Source organism: Pristiophorus japonicus, chromosome 4 (assembly GCF_044704955.1).
Source record: "Pristiophorus japonicus isolate sPriJap1 chromosome 4, sPriJap1.hap1, whole genome shotgun sequence".
Lineage (NCBI taxonomy): Eukaryota > Metazoa > Chordata > Chondrichthyes > Pristiophoridae > Pristiophorus > Pristiophorus japonicus.
The window spans coordinates 154,044,364-154,067,000 of NC_091980.1; the positions used below are offsets into that span (position 1 = coordinate 154,044,364).

The following is a 22,637-nucleotide window of genomic DNA, read 5'->3' on the forward strand; positions in this document are numbered from 1 at the left end:
TCTCACCATTTCCCCTATTATCCCCGTCTCTCACCATTTCCCCTATTAACCCCTGTCTCTCCCCATTTCCCCAATCTCTCCCCATTTCCCCTATTATCCCCCTGTCTCTCCCCATTTCCCCTATTAACCCCCTGTCTCTCACCATTTCCCCTATTAACCCCGTCTCTCCCCATTTCCCCAATCTCTCCCCATTTCCCCTATTATCCCCCTGTCTCTCCCCATTTCCCCTATTATCCCCCTGTCTCTCACCATTTCCCCTATTATCCCCCTGTCTCTCACCATTTCCCCTATTATCCCCCTGTCTCTCCCCATTTCCCCTATTAACGCCCTGTCTCTCCCCATTTCCCCTATTATCCCCCTGTCTCTCACCATTTCCCCTATTATCCCCCTGTCTCTCCCCATTTCCCCTATTAACGCCCTGTCTCTCCCCATTTCCCCTATTAACCCCCTGTATCTCCCCATTTCCCCTATTATCCCCGTCTCTCCCCATTTCCCCTATTAACCCCCTGTCTCTCCCCATTTCCCCTATTAACCCCCTGTCTCTCCCCATTTCCCCTATTATCCCTCTGTCTCTCACCATTTCCCCTATTAACCCCCTGTCTCCCCATTTCCCTAATATCCCCTTGTCTCTCATCGTTTCCCCTATTAACCCCCTGTCTCTCCCCATTCCCCTATTAACCCCCTGTCTCTCCCCATTTCCCCTATTATCCCCCTGTCTCTCCCCATTCCCCTAATATCCCCCTGTCTCTCCCCATTCCCCTAATATCCCCCTGTCTCTCCCCATTCCCCTAATATCCCCCTGTCTCTCCCCATTCCCCTAATATCCCCCTGTCTCTCCCCATTCCCCTAATATCCCCCTGTCTCTCCCCATTCCCCTATTATCCCCTTGTCTCTCCCCATTCCCCTAATATCCCCCTGTCTCTCCCCATTCCCCTAATATCCCCCTGTCTCTCCCCATTCCCCTAATATCCCCCTGTCTCTCCCCATTCCCGTAATATCCCCCTGTCTCTCCCCATTCCCCTAATATCCCCCTGTCTCTCCCCATTCCCCTAATATCCCCCTGTCTCTCCCCATTCCCCTAATATCCCCCTGTCTCTCCCCATTCCCCTAATATCCCCCTGTCTCTCCCCATTCCCCTAATATCCCCCTGTCTCTCCCCATTCCCCTAATATCCCCCTGTCTCTCCCCATTCCCCTATTATCCCCCTGTCTCTCCCCATTCCCCTAATATCCCCCTGTCTCTCCCCATTCCCCTAATATCCCCGTCTCTCCCCATTCCCCTATTATCCCCCTGTCTCTCCCCATTCCCCTAATATCCCCCTGTCTCTCCCCATTCCCCTAATATCCCCCTGTCTCTCCCCATTCCCCTAATATCCCCCTGTCTCTCCCCATTCCCCTAATATCCCCCTGTCTCTCCCCATTCCCCTAATATCCCCCTGTCTCTCCCCATTCCCCTATTATCCCCCTGTCTCTCCCCATTCCCCTAATATCCCCCTGTCTCTCCCCATTCCCCTAATATCCCCCTGTCTCTCCCCATTCCCCTAATATCCCCCTGTCTCTCCCCATTCCCCTAATATCCCCCTGTCTCTCCCCATTCCCCTAATATCCCCCTGTCTCTCCCCATTTCCCTAATATCCCCCTGTCTCTCCCCATTCCCCTATTATCCCCCTGTCTCTCCCCATTCCCCTAATATCCCCCTGTCTCTCCCCATTCCCCTAATATCCCCCTGTCTCTCCCCATTCCCCTAATATCCCCGTCTCTCCCCATTCCCCTAATATCCCCCTGTCTCTCCCCATTCCCCTAATATCCCCCTGTCTCTCCCCATTCCCCTAATATCCCCCTGTCTCTCCCCATTCCCCTAATATCCCCCTGTCTCTCCCCATTCCCCTAATATCCCCGTCTCTCCCCATTCCCCTAATATCCCCCTGTCTCTCCCCATTCCCCTAATATCCCCCTGTCTCTCCCCATTCCCCTAATATCCCCGTCTCTCCCCATTCCCCTAATATCCCCCTGTCTCTCCCCATTCCCCTAATATCCCCCTGTCTCTCCCCATTCCCCTATTATCCCCCTGTCTCTCCCCATTCCCCTAATATCCCCCTGTCTCTCCCCATTCCCCTAATATCCCCCTGTCTCTCCCCATTCCCCTAATATCCCCCTGTCTCTCCCCATTCCCCTAATATCCCCCTGTCTCTCCCCATTCCCCTATTATCCCCCTGTCTCTCCCCATTCCCCTAATATCCCCCTGTCTCTCCCCATTCCCCTAATATCCCCCTGTCTCTCCCCATTCCCCTAATATCCCCCTGTCTCTCCCCATTCCCCTAATATCCCCCTGTCTCTCACTTATTATGTAGGGGAGGACGAAAACCCTGTCATTTTGCCCAGAAGGAAAAGAGCTGTGGGATCTGTCTGTGCTGCAATGTGAATTGAAACCGAGACGGTTTGACCTTGGAAGAGCAGTGATTGGACGGGGGAGGACACTGGAGGGCCAACGGTGGGACAGAGTCAGCCCGAAGCATAGGGCTTTCAAGCCAATGGGAGAGCACCTGCTCGAAAACTTGGGACTGACTCATTGCCACTATCGGGCTATTGTCTTCCCCATGTTTACATTATGGAGGGAAATTATGCAGACCTTCAGAAAACTAGGGAACCCAAAACAACCCAAGGGCCTACACAATGGCTACAGAAGGCCAACGCAATCAACACCTACTCAAACCTTGAGTAGGTTAACATCAGTGGAAAAAAACCCGCAATAATCTAAAACTGCTGCATTTTTCAAAATCACAAAGACCACCAATGGGAAGGATCGATTTCAGCACGAGAGGCGGACTGGATAATCTGGCTATAAAAAGGGGTTTCTGACCCAGTGTGTGTTCTGCTCTCATGATCCAACAACCAGCAAGCCTCTCGACACTGAAGGAAAACCAGTGTCCGAAGACACCGAAGACCGAAGAAACAAACCACCAGACTGCAGAAGGCACAGTAGTGAGTATAACCTCTGGTCCCCAGAACACCCAACTCAGTGAGGCCAGGAAAGGTGGGAGGTTGGCCACTGTACTGCTAAACTTGTGTAAAAAGTTTTGTTGTGACCGTTTCGTGGGATTTAGGGGGATTGTTTTGTTGGTGTATTGCTGTTTGTTGAGATACACCTTGTCAAATAAATTGGAAGCCTAAGTTCCTCTTGGAATCACCTTGTCTCAGTTCTATTGTATTACATCTCCTGATCGTGAGTCTTATGTCAGAACAGTGTAAGGGAAGCTAAGAGCGCCTCGAAAACGCTCAACTGTGTGTCACAGGCTAGGGAAGAAGGGGTTAGGAGTGTTTGACACTCACAGGTGCCTCACAGGCTAGGCATAAGCTGTGGGGACGCACGAGTCTCAAAACCCCCTTCATAAGCTGTGGACACAGTCTCTCCAGGGGTGCTCTTGCAGCACTCAGGGTACCTCACAGGCCAGGCATAAGCTGTGAGGGCAGAAGCCCAGAGAGAGAGACATCCAAGGCACAACAACACTCCCTGGGAACCCCTTACATTTCCCCTATTATCCCCCCGTCTCTCCCCTTTTCCCCTATTATCCCCGTCTCCCCATTTCCCCTATTATCCCCCCGTCTCTCCCCTTTTCCCCTATTATCCCCCTGTCTCCCCTTTTCCCCTATTATCCCCGTCTCCCCATTTCCCCTATTATCCCCGTCTCCCCATTTCCCCTATTATCCCTGTCTCTCCCCATTTCCCCTATTATCCCCGTCTCCCCATTTCCCCTATTATCCCCCTGTCTCCCCATTTCCCCTATTATCCCCCTGTCTCCCCATTTCCCCTATTATCCCCCTGTCTCCCCATTTCCCCTATTATCCCCGTCTCCCCTTTTCCCCTATTATCCCCGTCTCCCCATTTCCCCTATTATCCCCCTGTCTCCCCATTTCCCCTATTATCCCCGTCTCTCCCCATTTCCCCTATTATCCCCGTCTCCCCATTTCTCCTATTATCCCCCCGTCTCTCCGCTTTTCCGCTATTATCCCCCTGTCTCCCCATTTCCCCGTCTCTCCCCTTTTCCCCTATTATCCCCGTCTCCCCATTTCCCCTATTATCCCCGTCTCTCCCCATTTCCCCTATTATCCCCCTGTCTCTCCATTTCCCCTATTATCCCCCTGTCTCTCCCCATTTCCCCTATTATCCCCCTGTCCCCACCCCAATTCCCCTAGTATCCCTGTCTCTCCCCATTTCCCCCAGTATCCCCGTCTCTCACTGAATCCCATATTATGCGCTCACGCCCAGTACCTCATTCCGATTGGCGGATAACACCTGCACCATTTGCTTGTTCAGTGTACAGACAAATTCAATTGGGTCGATCAAAGCCTTTGTTAAATCTGGAAAGACAAGGAGTGTGTTGAGTGTCCTGTCCCATTCTCGGGTTGGCAACCAGTAACTAGTGGGGTGCCGCAGGGATCTGTGCTGGGATCCCAACTATTTACAATCTATATTAACGACTTGGATGAAGGGACCGAGTGTAACGTAGCCAAGTTTACTGACGATACAAAGATGGGAGGAAAAGCATTATGTAGGAGGATACAAAAAATCTGCAAAAGGATATAGGCAGGCTAAGTGAATGGGCAAAAATTTGGTAGATGGAGTATAATGTTGGAAAGTGTGAGGTCATGCACTTTGACAGAAAAAAATCAAAGAGCAAATTATTATTTAAATGGAGAAAGATTGCAAAGTGCCGCAGTACAGCGGGACCTGGGGTTACTTGTGCATGAAACGCAAAAGGATAGTATGCAGGTACAGCAAGTGATCAGAAGGCCAATGGTATCTTGGCCTTTATTGCAAAGGGGATGGAGTATAAAAGGAGGGAAGTCTTGCTACAGTTATACAGGGTTTGGTGAGGCCACACCTGGAATACTGCGTGCAGTTTTGGTTTCCATATTTACGAAAGGATATACTTGCTTTGGAGGCAGTTCAGAGAAGGTTCACAAAGTTGATTCCGGGGATGAGGGAGTTGACTTATGAGGAAAGGTTGAATAGGTTGGGCCTCATTTCGATAAGAATGCGAGGTGATCTTATCGAGATGCATAAGATTATGAGGGGGCTTGACAAGGTGGGTGCAGCGAGGATGTTTCCACTGATGGCGGAGACTAGAACTAGAGGGCATGATCTTAGAATAAGGGGCCGCCCATTTAAAACTGAGATGTGGAGAAATTTCTTCTCTCAGAGGGTTGTAAATCTGTGGAATTTGCTGCCTCAGAGAGCTGTGGAAGCTGGGACATTGAATAAATTTAAGACAGAAATAGACAGTTTCTTAACCGATAAGGGAATAAAGGGTTATGGAGAGCAGGCAGGGAAGTGGAGCTGAGTCCATGATCAGATAAGCCATGACCTTATTGAATGGTGGAGCAGGCTCAAAGGGCCAAATGGCCTACTCCTGCTCCTATTTCTTATGTTCTTATTACTGTGCAGAGTAGGACAGTTCCTGTGGTACCTCCATTAAACAGTACCTTCCTTACACCATTGATCACTCACTCTCCAGATCAGTCCATCCCTGCGGTGCAGCAGGTTAGATACAGAGTAAAGTTCCCTCTACACTGTCCCATCAAACACTCCCAGGGCAGGTACAGCACGGGTTAGATACAGAGTAAAGCCCCCTCTACACTGTCCCATCAAACACTTCCAGGGCAGGTACAGACGGGGTTAGATACAGAGTAAAGCTCCCTCTACACTGTCCCATCAAACACTCCCAGGGCAGGTACAGCGGGTTAGATACAGAGTAAAGCTCCCTCTACACTGTCCCATCAAACACTCCCAGGGCAGGTACAGCACGGGTTAGATACAGAGTAAAGCTCCCTCTACACTGTCCCATCAAACACTCCCAGGGCAGGTACAGCACAGGTTAGATACAGAGTAAAGCTCCCTCTACACTGTCCCATCAAACACTCCCAGGGCAGGTACAGCACTGGTTAGATACAGAGAGAACCCTGTATGTGTTGCTGTAGCAGGCAGAGGATGGTGAAGTGCAGTCGCATTAGCTCGTTGTGTGATGTTCCACCTCACCTGCCCATGTGTCGGGCACGAAGTCCTTCACTTCAATATGAGCAAACAGAGACGCCATAGTGAGCAGCTGGTTAGTCTCGCTCCGCAGGCCAATATGGTGATACCCTGTGGGAAATAAGACACATCTCCGTCAGTGTCACGCAGCATGGCAGGTGAGCAGGGATCTGGGAGCAGTTAGATGAGGCTTAGGGTGGGGGCCGTTAGATGAGGCTTAGGGTGGGGGCAAGGGTGGGGAGCACAAGGGGAGAGGTAAGTTATATTGTGGGGAAGACTGTGGGAATGTCCATATAATGTAGTTCGGGAGTGTGGGAATGTCCATATAATGTAGTTCGGGATTGGGAATGTCCATATAATGTAGTTCGGGATTGGGAATGTCCATATAATGTAGTTCGGGACTCTGGGGAATGTCCATATAATGTAGTTTGGGAGTGTGGGAATGTCCATATAATGTAGTTCGGGATTGGGAATGTCCATATAATGTAGTTCGGGAGTGTGATCTATGTCTACATCGCCCCAAGTTTCGCCATGATTTGCTCCTGATTTTTAGGAGCAACTGGTGTAGAACGGAGTATCTTAGAAATCGGAATTCTCGCCATTTAGTTTGCTCCAGTTCTAGTCAGTTAGAACAGTTTCACTTTGGAATAGAATTTTTTTTTCAAAAGGGGGCGTGTCCGGCCACTTACACCTGTTTTCAAAGTTTCGGCAGTGAAAACTTACTCCAAACTAACTTAGAATGGAGTAAGTGAAGATTTTTGTACGCTCAGAAAAAACCTTGTCTGCACTTTAGAAAATCAGGCGTAGGTTACAAATCAGGCGTAGGGAATGGGGGAGTTTAAAGGGAAGTTTACAAACATTAAACACTTCAGTTTTACAAATAAAGAGCCATCATCAATAATAAATGATAAAAACATCAATAAATCAACCAATAAATCAATCAAAAAAAATTAATAAGAAATATTTTTTTTAAAAAATCAATAAATAAAACATTTTCTACTTACCGACTGCAGCACCGGGAGCCCTCCAACAGCATGCTGGGATGCCCCCCCCCCCCCTCAGTGTGTCTCTGTCAGTGTCTCTATCTCTCTGTCTGTCTGTCTGTGTGTGTCTCTCATTCTCTGTCTGTCAGTGTCTGTGTTTCTGACAGCAAGGGGAGGGGGAGGAGGGGGAAAAGGTGGAGGGGGGGGGAGAAGGGGGAAGGGGGGGAGGAGAAGAAGGGGGAAGGGGGGCAGGAGGAGAAGGGGGGAGGAGAAGGGGGAAGGGGGAGGAGGAGAAGGGGGGAGGAGGAGAAGGGGGAAGGGGGGGAGGAGGAGAAGGGGGGAGGAGGAGAATGGGGGGAGGAGGAGAATGGGGGGGGGAAGGGAGGGAGGAGAAGGGTGGGGAAGGGAGGGAGGAGAAGGGTGGGGAAGGGAGGGAAGGGGAAAGGGGGAAGGGAGGAAGGGGGAAGGGGGGAAGGGAGGAAGGGGGAAGGGGGGGGAAGGAGGATAAGGGGGAAGGGGAGGAGGAGAAGGGGGGGAGGAGGAGAAGGGGGGGAGGAGGAGAAGGGGGGGGAGGAAGAGGAGGGGGAAGGAGAAGGGGGAAGGGGGGAGGAGGAGAAGGGGAAGGGGGGAGGAGGAGAAGGGGGGAGGGGGGAGGAGGAGAAGGAGGAAGGGGAGGAGGAGGAGAAGGAGGAAGGGGAGGAGGAGGAGAAGGGGAGGAGGAGGAGGAGAAGGAGAAGTGGGGGAGGAGAAGAAGTGGGGGAGGAGGAGAAGGGGGGATGGAGGAGAAGGGGGGGGAGGAGGAGAAGGGGGGGAGGAAGAGAGGGGAAGGGGGGGAGGAAGAGAGGGGAAGGGGGGGAGGAAGAGAGGGGAAGGGGGGGAGGAAGAGAGGGGAAGGGGGGGAGGAGGAGGGGGGGAAGGAGGGGGAGGAGGAGGGGGGGAAGGGGGGGGAGGAGGAGGGGGGGAAAGTAGATGGGGGAAGGAGATGGTGGGGGGGGAAGGAGAAGGGGGAGGGAGGCTGAACGGGCCGGGCCCGGCCGGGCCCAAGACTTCGGGCAGGGCCCGTCCCCAGCACCAGATTTACAGGTAGGTGGCGTTGGGTTGGGTCGGGATCGTAGGTCGGGTCGGGTCGGGGGGAGCGCGGGTCAGGGTCGGGAGCGCGGGTCGGGGGGTTGGTGGGAGGGAGGTCGGTTCGGTTTGGGTCGGGGGGAGGGAGGGAGAGGGAGGTCAGGTCGGGGGGAGGGAGGTCAGGTTGGGTCCAGTCGGGGGGGCGGGAGCGGGAGTTGGGTCGGTGTCGGGTCCGGTCCGGAAGCAGGGGGGGGGTAAGCGGGAGTCGGGTCGGGTCCAGTCCGGGGGGTCGGGTCCGGGGGCGGGGGGGGGTGGGGAAGTGGGAGTCGGGTCGGTGTCGGGGTCAGTTCCGGTCCAGGGGCAGGGGGCGGTTGGGAAGCGGGAGTCGGGTCGGTGTCAGGTCCAGTCCGGAGGCGGGGGGCGGGAAGCGGGAGTCGAGTCGGGTCGGGAGGAAGCAGGAGCTGGCCGTGGGAGGAGCCTTATTCATGCAGCCCCAGTGAGGCCATTCGGCCAGGGCTAGCGCGCATGTGCAGAGGTCCCGGCACTAATTTCAGCTCAGGGGCCTGGCTCCGCCCCCTACAGCTCGTGCTGCGCTGCGCCGAGCTGCAAACGACCTGCAGGGAGCTGGAGAATCTGGAAGGTTTTTTTAGGCGCACTTTGTGGCGCGAAAAACGGGCGTCCAGGTCGGGGCTGTGCCATTCTAGGCGCGGCTCGAAACTTGGGCCCTCTATATTGATGCTAGCAGTCAGATCATTGACGTCCCATACAGCGCTGTGAGAAGCAGCAGGGGCCTGGATTACCTGTCTGGAGAGCAGTTACTGGAAGAATCCTGTGTCCAACGAATTTTCCGCTGTCTTCAAAAATAGCAATTCTTACATAAGCCATGTCCGGCACTAGGATCTGCAAGTCAGGAAATATCTGTTTAAACTACAGCTGAAGATTAATGCCCGTCCACGACCGACAGGTAGGTGACCTCATACACTGGGAGCAGAAACTGCCTTCATCGTATAGAGCAGGTACCACCCAAATGAGTTGCCCTCAGGTGAGAGGTCAGACCATTTAAATATACTTGTGGAATTCCAGATGTGTTATGAATGGGTCACGTTGGGGTGGGTGGGGTGGGGGGGAATTTTGGTTAGCAACAACCAATGAAGAACCCTCACAGCATCACAGGTCTTGTCTGATCAAGGCGAGCGGGATGAGAATTCTTTCAAGGATCAGCTGTCGAAGATTCATAGTGATGGGAGCAACAACACATGATGGCCCTATGCGCAGGAGAGGCCTGCCCGAACCACACATCATCACAGACAGTCCCTCGGAACTGAGGAAGACTTGCTTCCAATCTAAAAATGTGTCCTTAGGTGACTGAATAGTCCAATACGAGAACCACAGTCCCTGTCACATGTGGGACAGATAGACGTTGAGGGAAAGGGTGGGTGGGGAGTCTGGTTTGCCACACGCTCTTTCCGCTGCCTGCGCTTGATTTCTGCATGCTCTCGGCGACGAGACTCGAAGTGCTCAGCGTCCTCCCGGATGCTCTTCCTTAGGGCGGTCTTTGGCCAGGGACTCCCAGGTGTCGGTGGGGATGTTGCACTTTATCAGGGAGGCTTTGAGGGTGTCCTTGTAACGTATCCTCTGCCCACCTTTTCACTCGTTTGCTGTGAAGGAGTTCCGAGTAGAGCGTTTGCTTTGGGAGTCTTGTGTCTGGCGTGCGAACAATGTGGCCTGCCCAGCAGAGCTGATCAAGTGTGGTCAGTGCTTCAATGCCCGAACCACACAGTCCATTGCTGAGTGTCTGATGCACCACTCAGACGCTCCCGGTGCAATATGAGGCTCTGGACCCATTGCCATAGAAACTGTACACAGGGCAATTGAGGCCTATTGAGTCCGGTGCACATGGGGGCTGGGGGCTATTGAGTCCAGTGCACATGGGGGCTGGTGACTATTGAGTCCAGTGCACATGGGGGCTGGTGACTATTGAGTCTGGTGCACGTGGGGACTGGGGGCTATTGAGTCCAGTGCACATGGGGACTGGGGGCTATTGAGTCCAGTGCACATGGGGGCTGGTGACTATTGAGTCTAGTGCACATGGGGACTGGGGGCTATTGAGTCCAGTGCACATGGGTGCTGGTGACTATTGAGTCCAGTGCACATGGGGGCTGGTGACTATTGAATCCAGTGCACATGGGGGCTGGTGACTATTGAGTCCAGTGCACATGGGGGCTGGTGACTATTGAATCCAGTGCACATGGGGGCTGGTGACTATTGAGTCTAGTGCACATGGAGACTGGGGGCTATTGAGTCCAGTGCACATGGGGGCTGGTGACTATTGAGTCCAGTGCACATGGGGGCTAGTGACTATTGAGTCCAGTGCACATGGGGGCTGGTGACTATTGAGTCTAGTGCACATGGAGACTGGGGCTATTGAGTCCAGTGCACATGGGAACTGGGGGCGATTGAGTCCAGTGCACATGTAGACTGGGGGCGATTGAGTCCGGTGCACATGGGGACTGGGGGCGATTGAGTCCAGTGCACATGTAGACTGGGGGCGATTGAGTCCGGTGCACATGGGGGCTGGTGACTATTGAGTCCAGTGCACATGGGGGCTGGTGACTATTGAGTCTGGTGCACGTGGGGACTGGGGGCTATTGAGTCCAGTGCACATGGGGACTGGGGGCGATTGAGTCCAGTGCACATGTAGACTGGGGGCGATTGAGTCCAGTGCACATGGGGGCTGGTGACTATTGAGTCCAGTGCACATGGGGGCTGGTGACTATTGAGTCTGGTGCACGTGGGGACTGGGGGCTATTGAGTCCAGTGCACATGGGGACTGGGGGCTATTGAGTCCAGTGCACATGGGGGCTGGTGACTATTGAGTCTAGTGCACATGGGGACTGGGGGCTATTGAGTCCAGTGCACATGGGTGCTGGTGACTATTGAGTCCAGTGCACATGGAGACTGGGGCTATTGAGTCCAGTGCACATGGGAACTGGGGGCGATTGAGTCCAGTGCACATGTAGACTGGGGGCGATTGAGTCCGGTGCACATGGGGACTGGGGGCAATTGAGTCCAGTGCACATGTAGACTGGGGGCGATTGAGTCCGGTGCACATGGGGACTGGGGGCAATTGAGTCCAGTGCACATGTAGACTGGGGGCGATTGAGTCCGGTGCACATGGGGACTGGGGGCGATTGAGTCCGGTGCACATAGGGACTGGGGGCGATTGAGTCCGGTGCACATGGGGACTGGGGGCGATTGAGTCCAGTGCACATGTAGACTGGGGGCTATTGAGTCTAGTGCACATGTAGACTGGGGGCGATTGAGTCCGGTGCACATGGGGACTGGGGGCGATTGAGTCCGGTGCACATGGGGACTGGGGGCGATTGAGTCCGGTGCACATGGGGACTGGGGGCTATTGAGTCTAGTGCACATGTAGACTGGGGGCTATTGAGTCCAGTGCACATGTAGACTGGGGGCGATTGTGTCCGGTGCACATGGAGACTGAGGGCTAATAAAAACATAAGAAATAGGAATAGGCCATACTGCCCCTCGAGCCTGCTCCGTTCAATAAGATCATGGCTGATCATCGACCTCAACTCCACTTTTCCGTCCGATCTCCATATCCCTTGATTTCCCTCGACTCCAAAAATCTATCGATCTCAGCCTTGAATATATTCAAGGACTCAGCATCCACAGCCCTCTGGGGTAGAGAATTCCAAAGATTCACCAACCTCTGAGTGAAGAAATTCCTCCTCATCTCAGTCTTAAATGGCCGACCCCTTATTCTGAGACTGTGCAACCTAGTTCTAGACTCTCCATCCAGGGGAATCAACCTCTCAGCATATATTCTGTCAATCCCCTTCAGAATCTTGTATGTTTCAATGAGATTATTGTGTATCTGTAAAGCATTCACTCCTATGTTCCGCCACCAGGGAGTGCATCCCCTGAGGTCCCAAGGAAGCTAAGGAAGCGCTGCAAAAAGGAGAGCGGTCCTCCTCACAGTCTGCGGGGCACCAACCTACAGCCTCATGAAGAATCTTCTGGCTCCGGTGAAACCCACAGATAAGTTGTATGAGGAGCTGTGTACACTGGTTCGGGAGCATCTTAACCCGAGGGAGAGCATGCTGATGGCGAGGTATCGGTTCTACACGTGGCAGCGATCTGAAGGTCAGGAAGGGGCGAGCTACATCGCCAAGCTAAGGCGACTTGCAGGGCAATGTGAGTTTGATGGCTACCTGGAGCAAATGCTCGAGACTTTTTTGTACTGGGCATTGGCCACGAGACCATCCTACGAAAACTTTTGACTGTAGGAGATACCGACCCTCAGTAAGGCCATTGCGATAGCACAGGCGTTTATGTCCACCAGTGATAACACCAAACAAATCTCTCAGCACACAAGTGCTAGCAATGTTCATAAATTAACTGGAACTGTGTTTGCGAGTAGAAATGTACAGGGCAGAAACCACGAGTCTGCAACTGCCAGCAGGCCTCAGGTGACCCAGATGACTGAGTCCGCAACAAAGGATGAATGCAAGGCAATTCACACCTTGTTGGCGTTGTGGAGGCTTCCATTCAGCCTATTCATGCCGCTTCAAAGGGTATGTTTGCAAGAGCTGTAGAACAATGAGGCATATCCAACGAGCTTGCAGACTAACCACCACGTGGCAGAGGAAGATCAGTCTATGGTGGATCAAAGCAATTTCGAGCATCAGAGAGAGGAGGCAGATGCTGAAGTACAAGGGGTGCACACATTTTTGACAAAATGTCCACCTATAATGCGAAATGTAAAATTGAATGGCTTACCCGTAGCCATGGAACTGGACACTGGCACTAGCCAATCCATCATGAGTAAAAAGATGTTTGAGAGACTGTGGTGCAACAAGGCACTCAGACCAGCCCTGAGCCCCATCCACACGAAACTGAGAATGAATACAAAGAGCTTATCACTGTCCTGGGCAGCGCCATGGTCAAGGTCACCTACGAGGGCACGGTGCATGAACTGCCACTCTGGATTGTCCCGGGCGATGGCCCCACACTGCTTGGAAGGAGCTGGCTGGGCAAAATCCGCTGGAACTGGGATGACATTCGATCGCTATCACAGGTCGATGAGGTCTCATGTACCCAGGTTCTTAACAAATTTCCTTCCCTTTTTGAGCCAGGCATTGGAAACTTTTCCGGGGCGAAGGTGCAGATCCACTTGGTCCCAGAGGCATGACCCATCCACCACAAGGCGCGAGCGGTACCTCACATGATGAGGGAGAGAGTGGAAATCGAGCTGGACAGGCTCAGGCATCAATGCGAGGGTATCATCAGCGGATTTCAGCAAGTGGGCCAGCCCGATTGTTCCAGTACTCAAAAGTGATGGCACGGTCAGGAATTGTGGCAATTATAAAGTAACTATTAATCGTTTCTCGCTACAGGAGCAATACCCGCTACCTAAGGCAGATGACCTATTTGCGACGCTGGCAGGAGGCAAGACGTTCACCAAGTTCGGCCTGACTTCGGCCTACATGACGCAGGAGCTGGAGGAGTCTTCGAAGGGCCTCACCTGCAGCAACACGCAACAGATACCCGTTTGGAATACGGTCGGCTGCAGTGATCTTCCAGAGAAACATGGGAGAGCCTACTCAAGTCGGTACCACACACGGTGGTTTTTCAGGACAACATATTGGTCATGGGTCGGGACACCGTCGAGCACCTACAAAACCTGGAGAAGGTCCTCCAGCGACTGGATCGCGTAGGGCTGCGGCTGAAGAGGTCGAAATGCATCTTCATGGCAACAGAGGTGGAGTTTCTGGGGAGAAAGATCGCGGCGGCCGACATTCGGCCCACAGGCGCCAAGACAGAGGCTATCAGGAACGCGCCCAGGCCACAGAACGTCACGGAGCTGCGGTCGTTCCTGGGACTCCTCAACTATTTTGGTAACTTCCTACCGGGGTTAAGCACCCTCTTAGAGCCCCTACACGTGTTATTGCGTAAAGCTGAGAACTGGGTATGGGGAAAAAAAACAAGTAATTGCTTTTGAGAAAGCCAGAAACATTTTATGCTCCAACAAGCTGCTTGTATTGTATAACCCGTGTAGAAGACTTGTGCTAGCATGTGATGCGTCGTCGTACGGAGTCGGGTGTGTATTACAACAAGCTAACGTTGCGGGGAAGTTGCAACCTGTCGCCTATGCCTCCAGGAGCTTGTCTAAGGCCGAGAGGGCCTACAGCATGATTGAGAAAGAGGCATTAGTGTGTGTGTTCGGGGTAAAGAAAATTCATCAGTACCTGTTTGGCCTCAAATTTGAGCTGGAAACCGATCACAAGTCCCTCATATCCCTGTTTGCTGAAAACAAGGGGATAAACACTAACGCCTCAGCCCACATACAAAGGTGGGCACTCGTGCTATCAGCGTATAACTATACCATCCGCCACAGGCCAGGCACCGAGAACTGTGCGGATGCTCTCAGTCGGTTACAATTGCCCACCATGGGGGTGGAAATGGCGCAGCCTGCAAACTTGTTGATGGTGGCGCAGCCTGCAGACTTGTTGATGGTCATGGAAGCATTTGAAAATGATAAATCACCTGTCACGACCCGCCAGATTAGGACTTGGACCAGCCAAGATCCTCTGCTGTCCCTAGTAAAATGCTTGTGAGCTGGGCCAGCATCCCCGTTGAAATGCAAGAGCTAATCAAGCTATTCCAGCTGCGAAAGGACGAGCTTTCCATTCAGGCAGACAGCCCGGAGGGCGCCGAAAATCTGGAAGCTCCGCTAAGCCTGGCGGAGCTGACCGGTGCCTTCGCCCGGCTCTCGAGGGGAAAATCCCCGGGGCTGGACGGGCTGACCGTGGAGTTCCACAGGGCGTTCTGGGACGTCCTGGGGAGCGACTACGCGCGGGTCCTGGGGGAAAGTATGGCGACCGGGGAGATGCCCCTCTCTTGGCGCAGGGCAGTCATCGTCCTGCTGCCTAAGAAGGGCGATCTCCGCCTCCTTAAGAACTGGCGCCCGGTCTCCCTCCTCAGCACGGACTACAAAATCTTCACCAGGGCGATGTCTGCTCGCCTTGGTGCCGTGCTGGACCACATGATCCATCCCGACCAGTCCTACATGGTCCCGGGCCGGACAATCCACGATAACATCCATTTGGTCCGGGACCTCATCCATTGTTCCCAGGAGGCTGGTCTGTCGGTCGCCTTCCTATCCCTTGACCAAGAGAAGGCGTTCGACAGGATGGATCACGACTATCTGCTCGGAACTCTGCGCGCTTTCGGGTTCGGGACGCATTTCGTCGCCCGGATCCGACTTTTGTACGCCGCCGCGGAGTGTCTGATTAAGGTTAACGGGTCCTTGACGGCGCCCCTTCGCTTTAGGAGAGGGGTGCGCCAGGGATGCCCCATGTCCGGCCAGTTATACGCCATTTGCGTGGAGCCTTTCCTGCGCCTCTTGCGGACGAGTTTGACGGGACTGGCTCTGCAAGGGCCGGGCGTGGAGGTCGTCCTCTCGGCTTACGCCGATGACGTGCTCCTCGCGGTAGAGGATCCCGCTGACCTGCGGAGGATGCGTGAGTGCCAGGAGATTTACTCGGCCGCGTCCTCCGCCAGGATCAACTGGGAGAAATGTTCCGGACTCCTGGTGGGTCAGTGGCGGGTGGACTCCCTGCCGGAGGAGCTCAGGCCTTTTGCCTGGAGCACGACCCATCTCCTCTATCTGGGAGTCTACCTTAGCTCCGACGAGGGAGCCTGGCCGGCGAACTGGCAGGAGCTGGAGGCCAAGGTCCCCGCTCGCCTAAGGCGCTGGACAGGACTGCTCCGAGTGCTGTCCTACAGGGGTCGAGCGCTAGTCATAAACCAGCTGGTGGCCGCAATGCTGTGGTACCGGCTGGTCACTTTGACCCCTCCCCCTGCGTTTGTCGCCAAGATACAGAAGAAGCTGGTGGACTTCTTCTGGAACAACAGGAAGCACTGGGTCTCTGCTGCGGTCTTGAGTCTCCCGCTTGAGGAGGGCGGTCAGTCGTTGGTGTGCGTCAGCGCCCAGCTCGCGACTTTCCGTCTTCAGACCCTGCAGAGATACCTTTACGTCGAGCCCCCTCCTAGGTGGTGTGCTCTGGCAAGGTATTTCTTCCGCCAGCAGCGCGACCTCAATTATGACACGCAGCTCCTGTTTGTGAACTTGGGGGGTGCCAGGACCGCCCTCCGGGAGCTGCCTGTCTTTTACAGGGAACTCATCAGGGTCTGGAACAAAGTCTCCACCAAGCGCAGCTCTCCGCCGGCTGGAGTGGCGGCCGTCCTGCAGGAACCGCTGCTCGGGAATCCGTACCTCCACGGCCGAGGTTTTATGTGGCGGTCGGAAGAGAGGGCTGTGGCTGGTGAGGTGACCAGGGTCAGGGACCTGCTCGATGGCGGAGGAGCGGGCTGGATGGCGCCAGACACGCTGGCGCGGCGCCTAAACTCTGCCAACGTCCGCCACGCGGCCGATGCCATCGAGTCGCTAAAAACAGCTCTGGGCCCTGACTCCGTTAGGTGCATCGAGGAGGCTCAAGCACGTGGGGAGATCCCGTCCGAACTGACCCCCGTCCGGACGGAATTCCTCATCGGCGCCAAACCCCGGAACCTCCCTCGGGGGCCGGCGCCTCACAACTTGAGCCGCCTCGGGGAAATCCCCTCCGTGCCTTTCAGTTCCGCGCGGAGGGGTTTCCTGTACGGGCTGCTCCTGCACACCCTCAACTTTGCCATCCTCGCCGGCCGTCCGGACACGCCATGGCGTACCATCTTGCCGTCCGGAGGAGGCGGGGGTCCCCGATGGAGGGCACTCTACGCAGGGGTCCTCCCACTATTCATCGGGGACTTGGCCTGGAGGGTGGTGCACGGAGCAGTGCCGTGCAACAAATTTTTAAGCCGGTTCACGGACTCCCAGGCCGCCTGCAATTTCTGCGGTCTGGAAGAGTCCGTGTTCCATGTTTTTATGGAATGCACAAGGTTGCAGCCCCTGTTTTATTATTTGAAGGTGCTGCTCCTGAAATTCTGGCTGCACTTCAGTCCCACTCTCCTGATCTTTGGGCACCCTGTGCGGAGGGGAGCGGGTAGGTCCGAAGGCCTCCTCGTAGGACTGCTCCTGGGCACGGCCAAGGGTGCCATCAGCCGGTCCAGGCAGCGGGCGGTCGAGGGGGTCGTTCAACCTGACTGCCTGCCTCTCTTCCGCTCTTACATCCGGTCCAGGGTGTCCTTGGAGATGGAGCACGCGGTGTCCACCGGTACGCTCGCGGCCTTCCGCGAGAGGTGGGCACCGGAGGGACTGGAGTGCATCATCACGCCCGGCAACCAAATTTTAATTTGATTTTACGTTTTAAAGTTTAATTTGTTTTAATTGCCGGTGCTTTTAGTGTCCCCCTCCCCTTTTGTAGGGGGCACAGGAAAAAATTTTGATTTTAGCGCCCCAAAAAAAAAGGAAAAAAAAAGGGGCCTTGAAAATGTCTGCTGTGTCACCCAGGCGGGTGGCATGGTTTTAATGTTTATGTTTATTTTGAGGTAAACTCAAAAGAGTTTCAGGCAGACTGCCTGTTGTGGGGTAACCACGTAGTGCTACCCAAAAAAGGGCAGGGAGACGTTCGTCTCGGATCTCCACAGCACACGCCCGGGTATAGTAATGATGAAAGCGATAGCCAGATCCCACGTGTGGTGGCCCGGTATCGATTCTGACTTAGAGTCCTGTGTACGGCAATGCAGCGTGTGTGCTCAGTTGAGCAACGCGCTCAGAGAGGCACCACTAAGTCTGTGGTCCTGGCCCTCCAGACCATGGTCAAGGATCCATGTCAACTATGCAGGCCCGTTTCTCGGTAAAATGTTCCTGGTGGTGGTGGATGCTTTTTCAAAATGGATTGAATGTGAAATAATGTCGGGAAGCACCGCCACCGCCACCATTGAAAGCCTGAGGGCCATGTTTGCCACCCACGGCCTGCCTGACATACTGGTCAGTGACAACGGGCCATGTTTCACCAGTGCCGAATTTAAAGAATTCATGACCTGCAATGGGATCAAACATGTCACCTCGGCCCCGTTTAAACCAGCCTCCAATGGGCAGGCAGAACGGGCAGTACAAACAATCAAACAGAGCCTTAAATGAGTCACAGAAGGCTCACTCCAAACCCGCCTGTCCCAAGTACTGCTCAGCTACCGCACAAGATCCCACTCGCTCACAGGGATGCCCCCGGCTGAGCTACTCATGAAAAGGACACTTAAAACTAGACTCTCGCTGGTTCACCCCAACCTGCATGATCAATTAGAGAGCAGACGGATAAGAACAAAATGTAAACAATGGTCGCGCCACTGTGTCACGGGAAATTGATCTAAATGACCCTGTGTATGTGCTAAACTATGGACATGGTCCCAAGTGGATCGCGGGCACGGTGATAGCTAAAGAAGGGAATAGGGTATTTGTAGTCAAACTAGACAATAGACACATTTGCAGAAAGCACCTGGACCAAACGAGGCTGCGGTTCACAGACTGCCCTGAACAACCCACAGCAGACATCACCTTTTTCGAGCCCACAACACACACCCACAGGATCAACGACACCACCCCGGACCAGGAAATCGAACCCATCACGCCCAACGGCTCAGCAAAGCCAGGCTCACCTAGCAGCCCTGCAGGGCCAACAACACGCCAGCCCAGCGAGGGCACAGCCAACACACCAGAACAGACATTTGTACTGAGGCGGTCCACCAGGGAAAGAAAGGCTCCCGACCGCCTCACCTTGTAAATAGTTTTCACTTTGACTTTGGGGGGGCGGGGGGAGTGATGTTGTGTATCTGTAAAGCATGCACTCCCATGTTCCGCCACCAGGGAGTGCATCCCCTGAAGTCCCAAGGGATCCCAGCATCCCTTGGGAGCACTGTATATAAGCCTGTTCCTCACTCTGGAGTGTCTTATTAAAGACTGAGGTCACTGTTACTTTAATCTCCTTGTGTGCAGTCTCATCTGTGTCAGGAATACAATAGAGATCACCTCTCATTCTTCTAAACTCCAGAGAGTATAGGCCCATTCTACACAATCTCTCCTCATAGGACAGCTTTCTCACCCCAGGAATCAATCTGGTGACCCTTCGCTGCACCGCCTCCAAGGCAAGTATATCCTTCCTCAGATAAGGAGACCTGAACTGTACGGTACTCCAGGTGTGGTCTCACTAAGGTCCTGTACTGTTGTAGCAAGACTTCCTTACTCTTGTACTCCAACCCCCGTGCAATAAAGGCCAACATGCCATTTGCCTTCCTTATCGCTTGCTGTACTGCATGCTAGCTTTCTGTGTTTCTTGCACAAGGACACCCAGGTCCCTCTGAAGACCCATTTATCTCTATTTCTGCCATTAGTTTATCTATCTTGTTACGAATGCTTCGTTATTTCAGATAACGAGCCTGTAAAGTAAATTTTTTACCATTATTCCCTGCTTTGACATTATTCTCTGCTGCACTGCTACCATTAAACTCCCAGTCCTGTCCTGTCACACCCTGCTTATTTTTACCCAAATCGCTAGACCGCTCTATTGCATTGACCGGCCTCTTTAGATCTCTAAATTTCCTTTCATCTGACCCCTCCCAACCCCCCATTTTTTAGTTACAAGCCCCCTATCTACAGCCCTAGTTATTCGATTTGCCAGGACACTGGTCTCAGCCCGGTTTAAGTAGAGCCCGTCCCGACGGAAGAGCTCCCTCTTCTACACTTTACCTTTTCGAACACAAAGATGTCTTCGTCCTTCCACTGGGGGTTGATGGAGTTTTGCTCCGTGTTCAATTTCGTCCTGTACTTTCGCTTAGGATCACCCGGGAGCCCAAACAACTCCACCTCAACATAGTACCGAGAATTACGATCCGACAGAAACTGTCCTGATATAATCTGCAACAGGAAACAACCGGGGTTAAATGGTTTGGCCCGAAAACGGTCGCATGGATCGCGATGTACAATTAACACACACCCATTCAGTGTAATGCAGGCAGGACGCTAACTTCTTACTTATGGAAGAGAGTGGACTCCAAGGTTTTCGGACGCTGCACTGGATGTCTTGGTCAATGAGGTGGAAAGAAGGAGAGATGTCTGTAATGTATGCACCCGTGAGTATGCTCACAGTTTGTAGAGCTGTTGACCGGTGTCCACCGGTACGCTCGCGGCCTTCTACGAGAGGTGGGCGCCAGAGGGACTGGAGTACATCACCCCCGGCAACCAAATTTTAATTTGATTTAAGTTTACTGGCAAAAGTTTAATTTATTTAACGTGTCGGTTTTAGTGCCCTCCCCCTTTAATCACGGGGACACTTGTACTCATTTTTGCAACAAAATAGTTGTAGAGCTGTTGAGTTGGGAGTGGTTTAGCCAGTCACGTGATGTTCACAAGACTCAATAAAACCCCAGCCATTTGGGTTCGGAGGATCCACAATGAGGCAGGTGGTTGTGAGCCTGGTGGATGAACTGGTAATGTGTAGTGTGATTGTTAAACCTTTGCTAATAAACCAGTTATTAATAGCAATGTGTTGCTATGAATTCTTAAGCAAAGAACCCATGAAGCAAATATATTACAATGTCCTGTACCATCATGGGGGGCTGGAGTGTAGTTGCAAGAACATGGACGCAGTGCATGAAGAAGTTCAATGACATCACATGGTAGGTCAAGGTCAGCGAGTGCATCTTCAAATGCCATATCCTAACAGCTTCACCACTAGCCTCAGGCACTGCTCAATTCACCTCACCCCCATCACTCACCTACCAACAATCTCTGTCAATCAGGACACGTACCTAATATTCATATGTTTCACACACTTAGCGCAGTTGCAAGCCTCAAACCCACATCTCACAGTTTGCACACACGGGCAGCTATTCAACTATGACAGCCACATCACCCAAACAGATTGGACCACACTCACTGATATACTTTCCTCTCTCTTGCAGGAGAAGGTGGCATACAATTAGGGGCAGCAGGAATTAATCGGAAGGGGGAAAGGCGCGCTTGCAGTCTTTATCCCCCATCACTGAGCCCGTGGTCAGCGGCGGGGCTGAAACAATCCAAGATGACGATATCCGCATACCTAATCCTCCTTCTCACATCCCACTTCCCTCTCATCCCACAATCTCCTCGGATTTATAAGCTGAAGACAGGGGAAGCATGCACTTCTTCCTTTTTCCTCCGCCCTCACCACAACCCGACCCAGGTCCCTTTTTTTCCTTTCAGATACCCAAGAACTGAAACCTGCCCAGGCAGTGGGGAAAGAGCAAGAAGACAATGAAGATGAAGACACACACCATCACTCGATTTGACACTCGCAGCCACCAGTTCAGATATTGACACTCCGTGTACTTTAGAGGATAGGTTCGAGGCAGGATCTGCACATGGTGAGACACTGGGCACAGAGCTGCTCGAGCTCACCCTCCAAAGCCATCTGCAGTGTCCCCCACTGAAAGTCAGCAGCCTTCCAGCAGCCTTGCTGCAGCCACTGGAGCAGCACTGCGTAGAAGCACTAGGACAGCCAAAGACACAAGCAAGAGGCACTAAGGGAATGTACAAAGGGGATTACTTTATTTTTCTATATATGATGATTTAATTTATAAATTTGGATTGGAATGTGTATTTTGTGATGTCTTTTTATTTTCATTGTGGGAAACAGACAATCTGATAGTCAGGGACAGAGGGAAGGTAAGGAGTGTGGGACTGTTAATGAATGGGGAATTGGGGTTGAGGTTACTGGTATCGCTCATTAATTATTTGTTCATGTGCAGCCCGGGCAGAAAGGCACTGTCTAGGTTGATGCTGCCCTGCCCCTTCCTCCTTTTCCTCCTGCTCCCTCCTCCTCCTCCTCCTTCTGCTCCTCCACCTCTCCTCTTCCTCCTCCTGCTCCTCCATCTCCTCCTCCTCCGCTTCCTCCTCCTGCTCCTCCATCTCCTCCTCTTCCTCCCTCCTCCTCCGCCTCCTCCTACTCCTTCGCCTCCTCCTCTTCTTCCTCCTCCTCTGCTTCTCGCCTGATGGGTGGTGGCAAGGGCTGTCCCCTCACGATGGCAATGTTGTTCAGTATGCAGCAGACCATTTCAAATCTTGAGACCCACTCAGCCGAGTGCAGGGCTCCTCCACAGTGGTTCAGGCAACAGAATCGTTGCTTCAGGATGCCAATGGTCTGTTCTATCAGATTTCTCGTGGCAGCATGGCTCTCATTGTATTCCTGCTGTGCAAGTGTGTGTGGGCTGCAGACCGGAGTCATGAGCCATGTCGTGAGTGGATAACCTTTGTTGCCTAGTAGCCACCCTTTGGTTTGCTGTGGTCATTGAGATATAGCTGGCACAGTGGACTGTCGCAGATTGAACACACCGTGATTGCTGCCAGGATGATGCACTGCTTGTGGCCACACAACAGCTGCACGTGGAGGGAGTGGAATCCCTTTCCGTTCAGGTACACTGCAGAGTTGACATGAGATGCACGCAAAGCGATGTGCGTACAGTCAATGGCACCCTTACAAACCCGCATGTTCATTCCTCTTGCTTCTTTCTGGCAAGTTGGAATTAAATGAAGTTGTCTCTCTGTGTAGACAGCCTCAGTGACCT

The 22,637-nt window shown here is 53.2% G+C and overlaps 1 protein-coding gene across 1 annotated transcript in view; it reads right to left on the minus strand.

Annotated features, from left to right (window-relative positions):
• The window catches only part of LOC139262701 (1-phosphatidylinositol 4,5-bisphosphate phosphodiesterase beta-2-like), a 398,767-nt gene that overhangs the window by 214,650 nt on the left and 161,480 nt on the right, over positions 1-22,637 (minus strand). The window contains exons 20-23 of the mRNA XM_070877853.1: positions 19,783-19,950; positions 8,879-8,978; positions 6,037-6,141; positions 4,270-4,358 (exon numbers count right to left, since the gene is read on the minus strand). Of these exons, the coding sequence (XP_070733954.1) occupies positions 4,270-4,358; positions 6,037-6,141; positions 8,879-8,978; positions 19,783-19,950 (462 nt within the window). The remainder of the gene's footprint in view (positions 1-4,269; positions 4,359-6,036; positions 6,142-8,878; positions 8,979-19,782; positions 19,951-22,637) is intronic.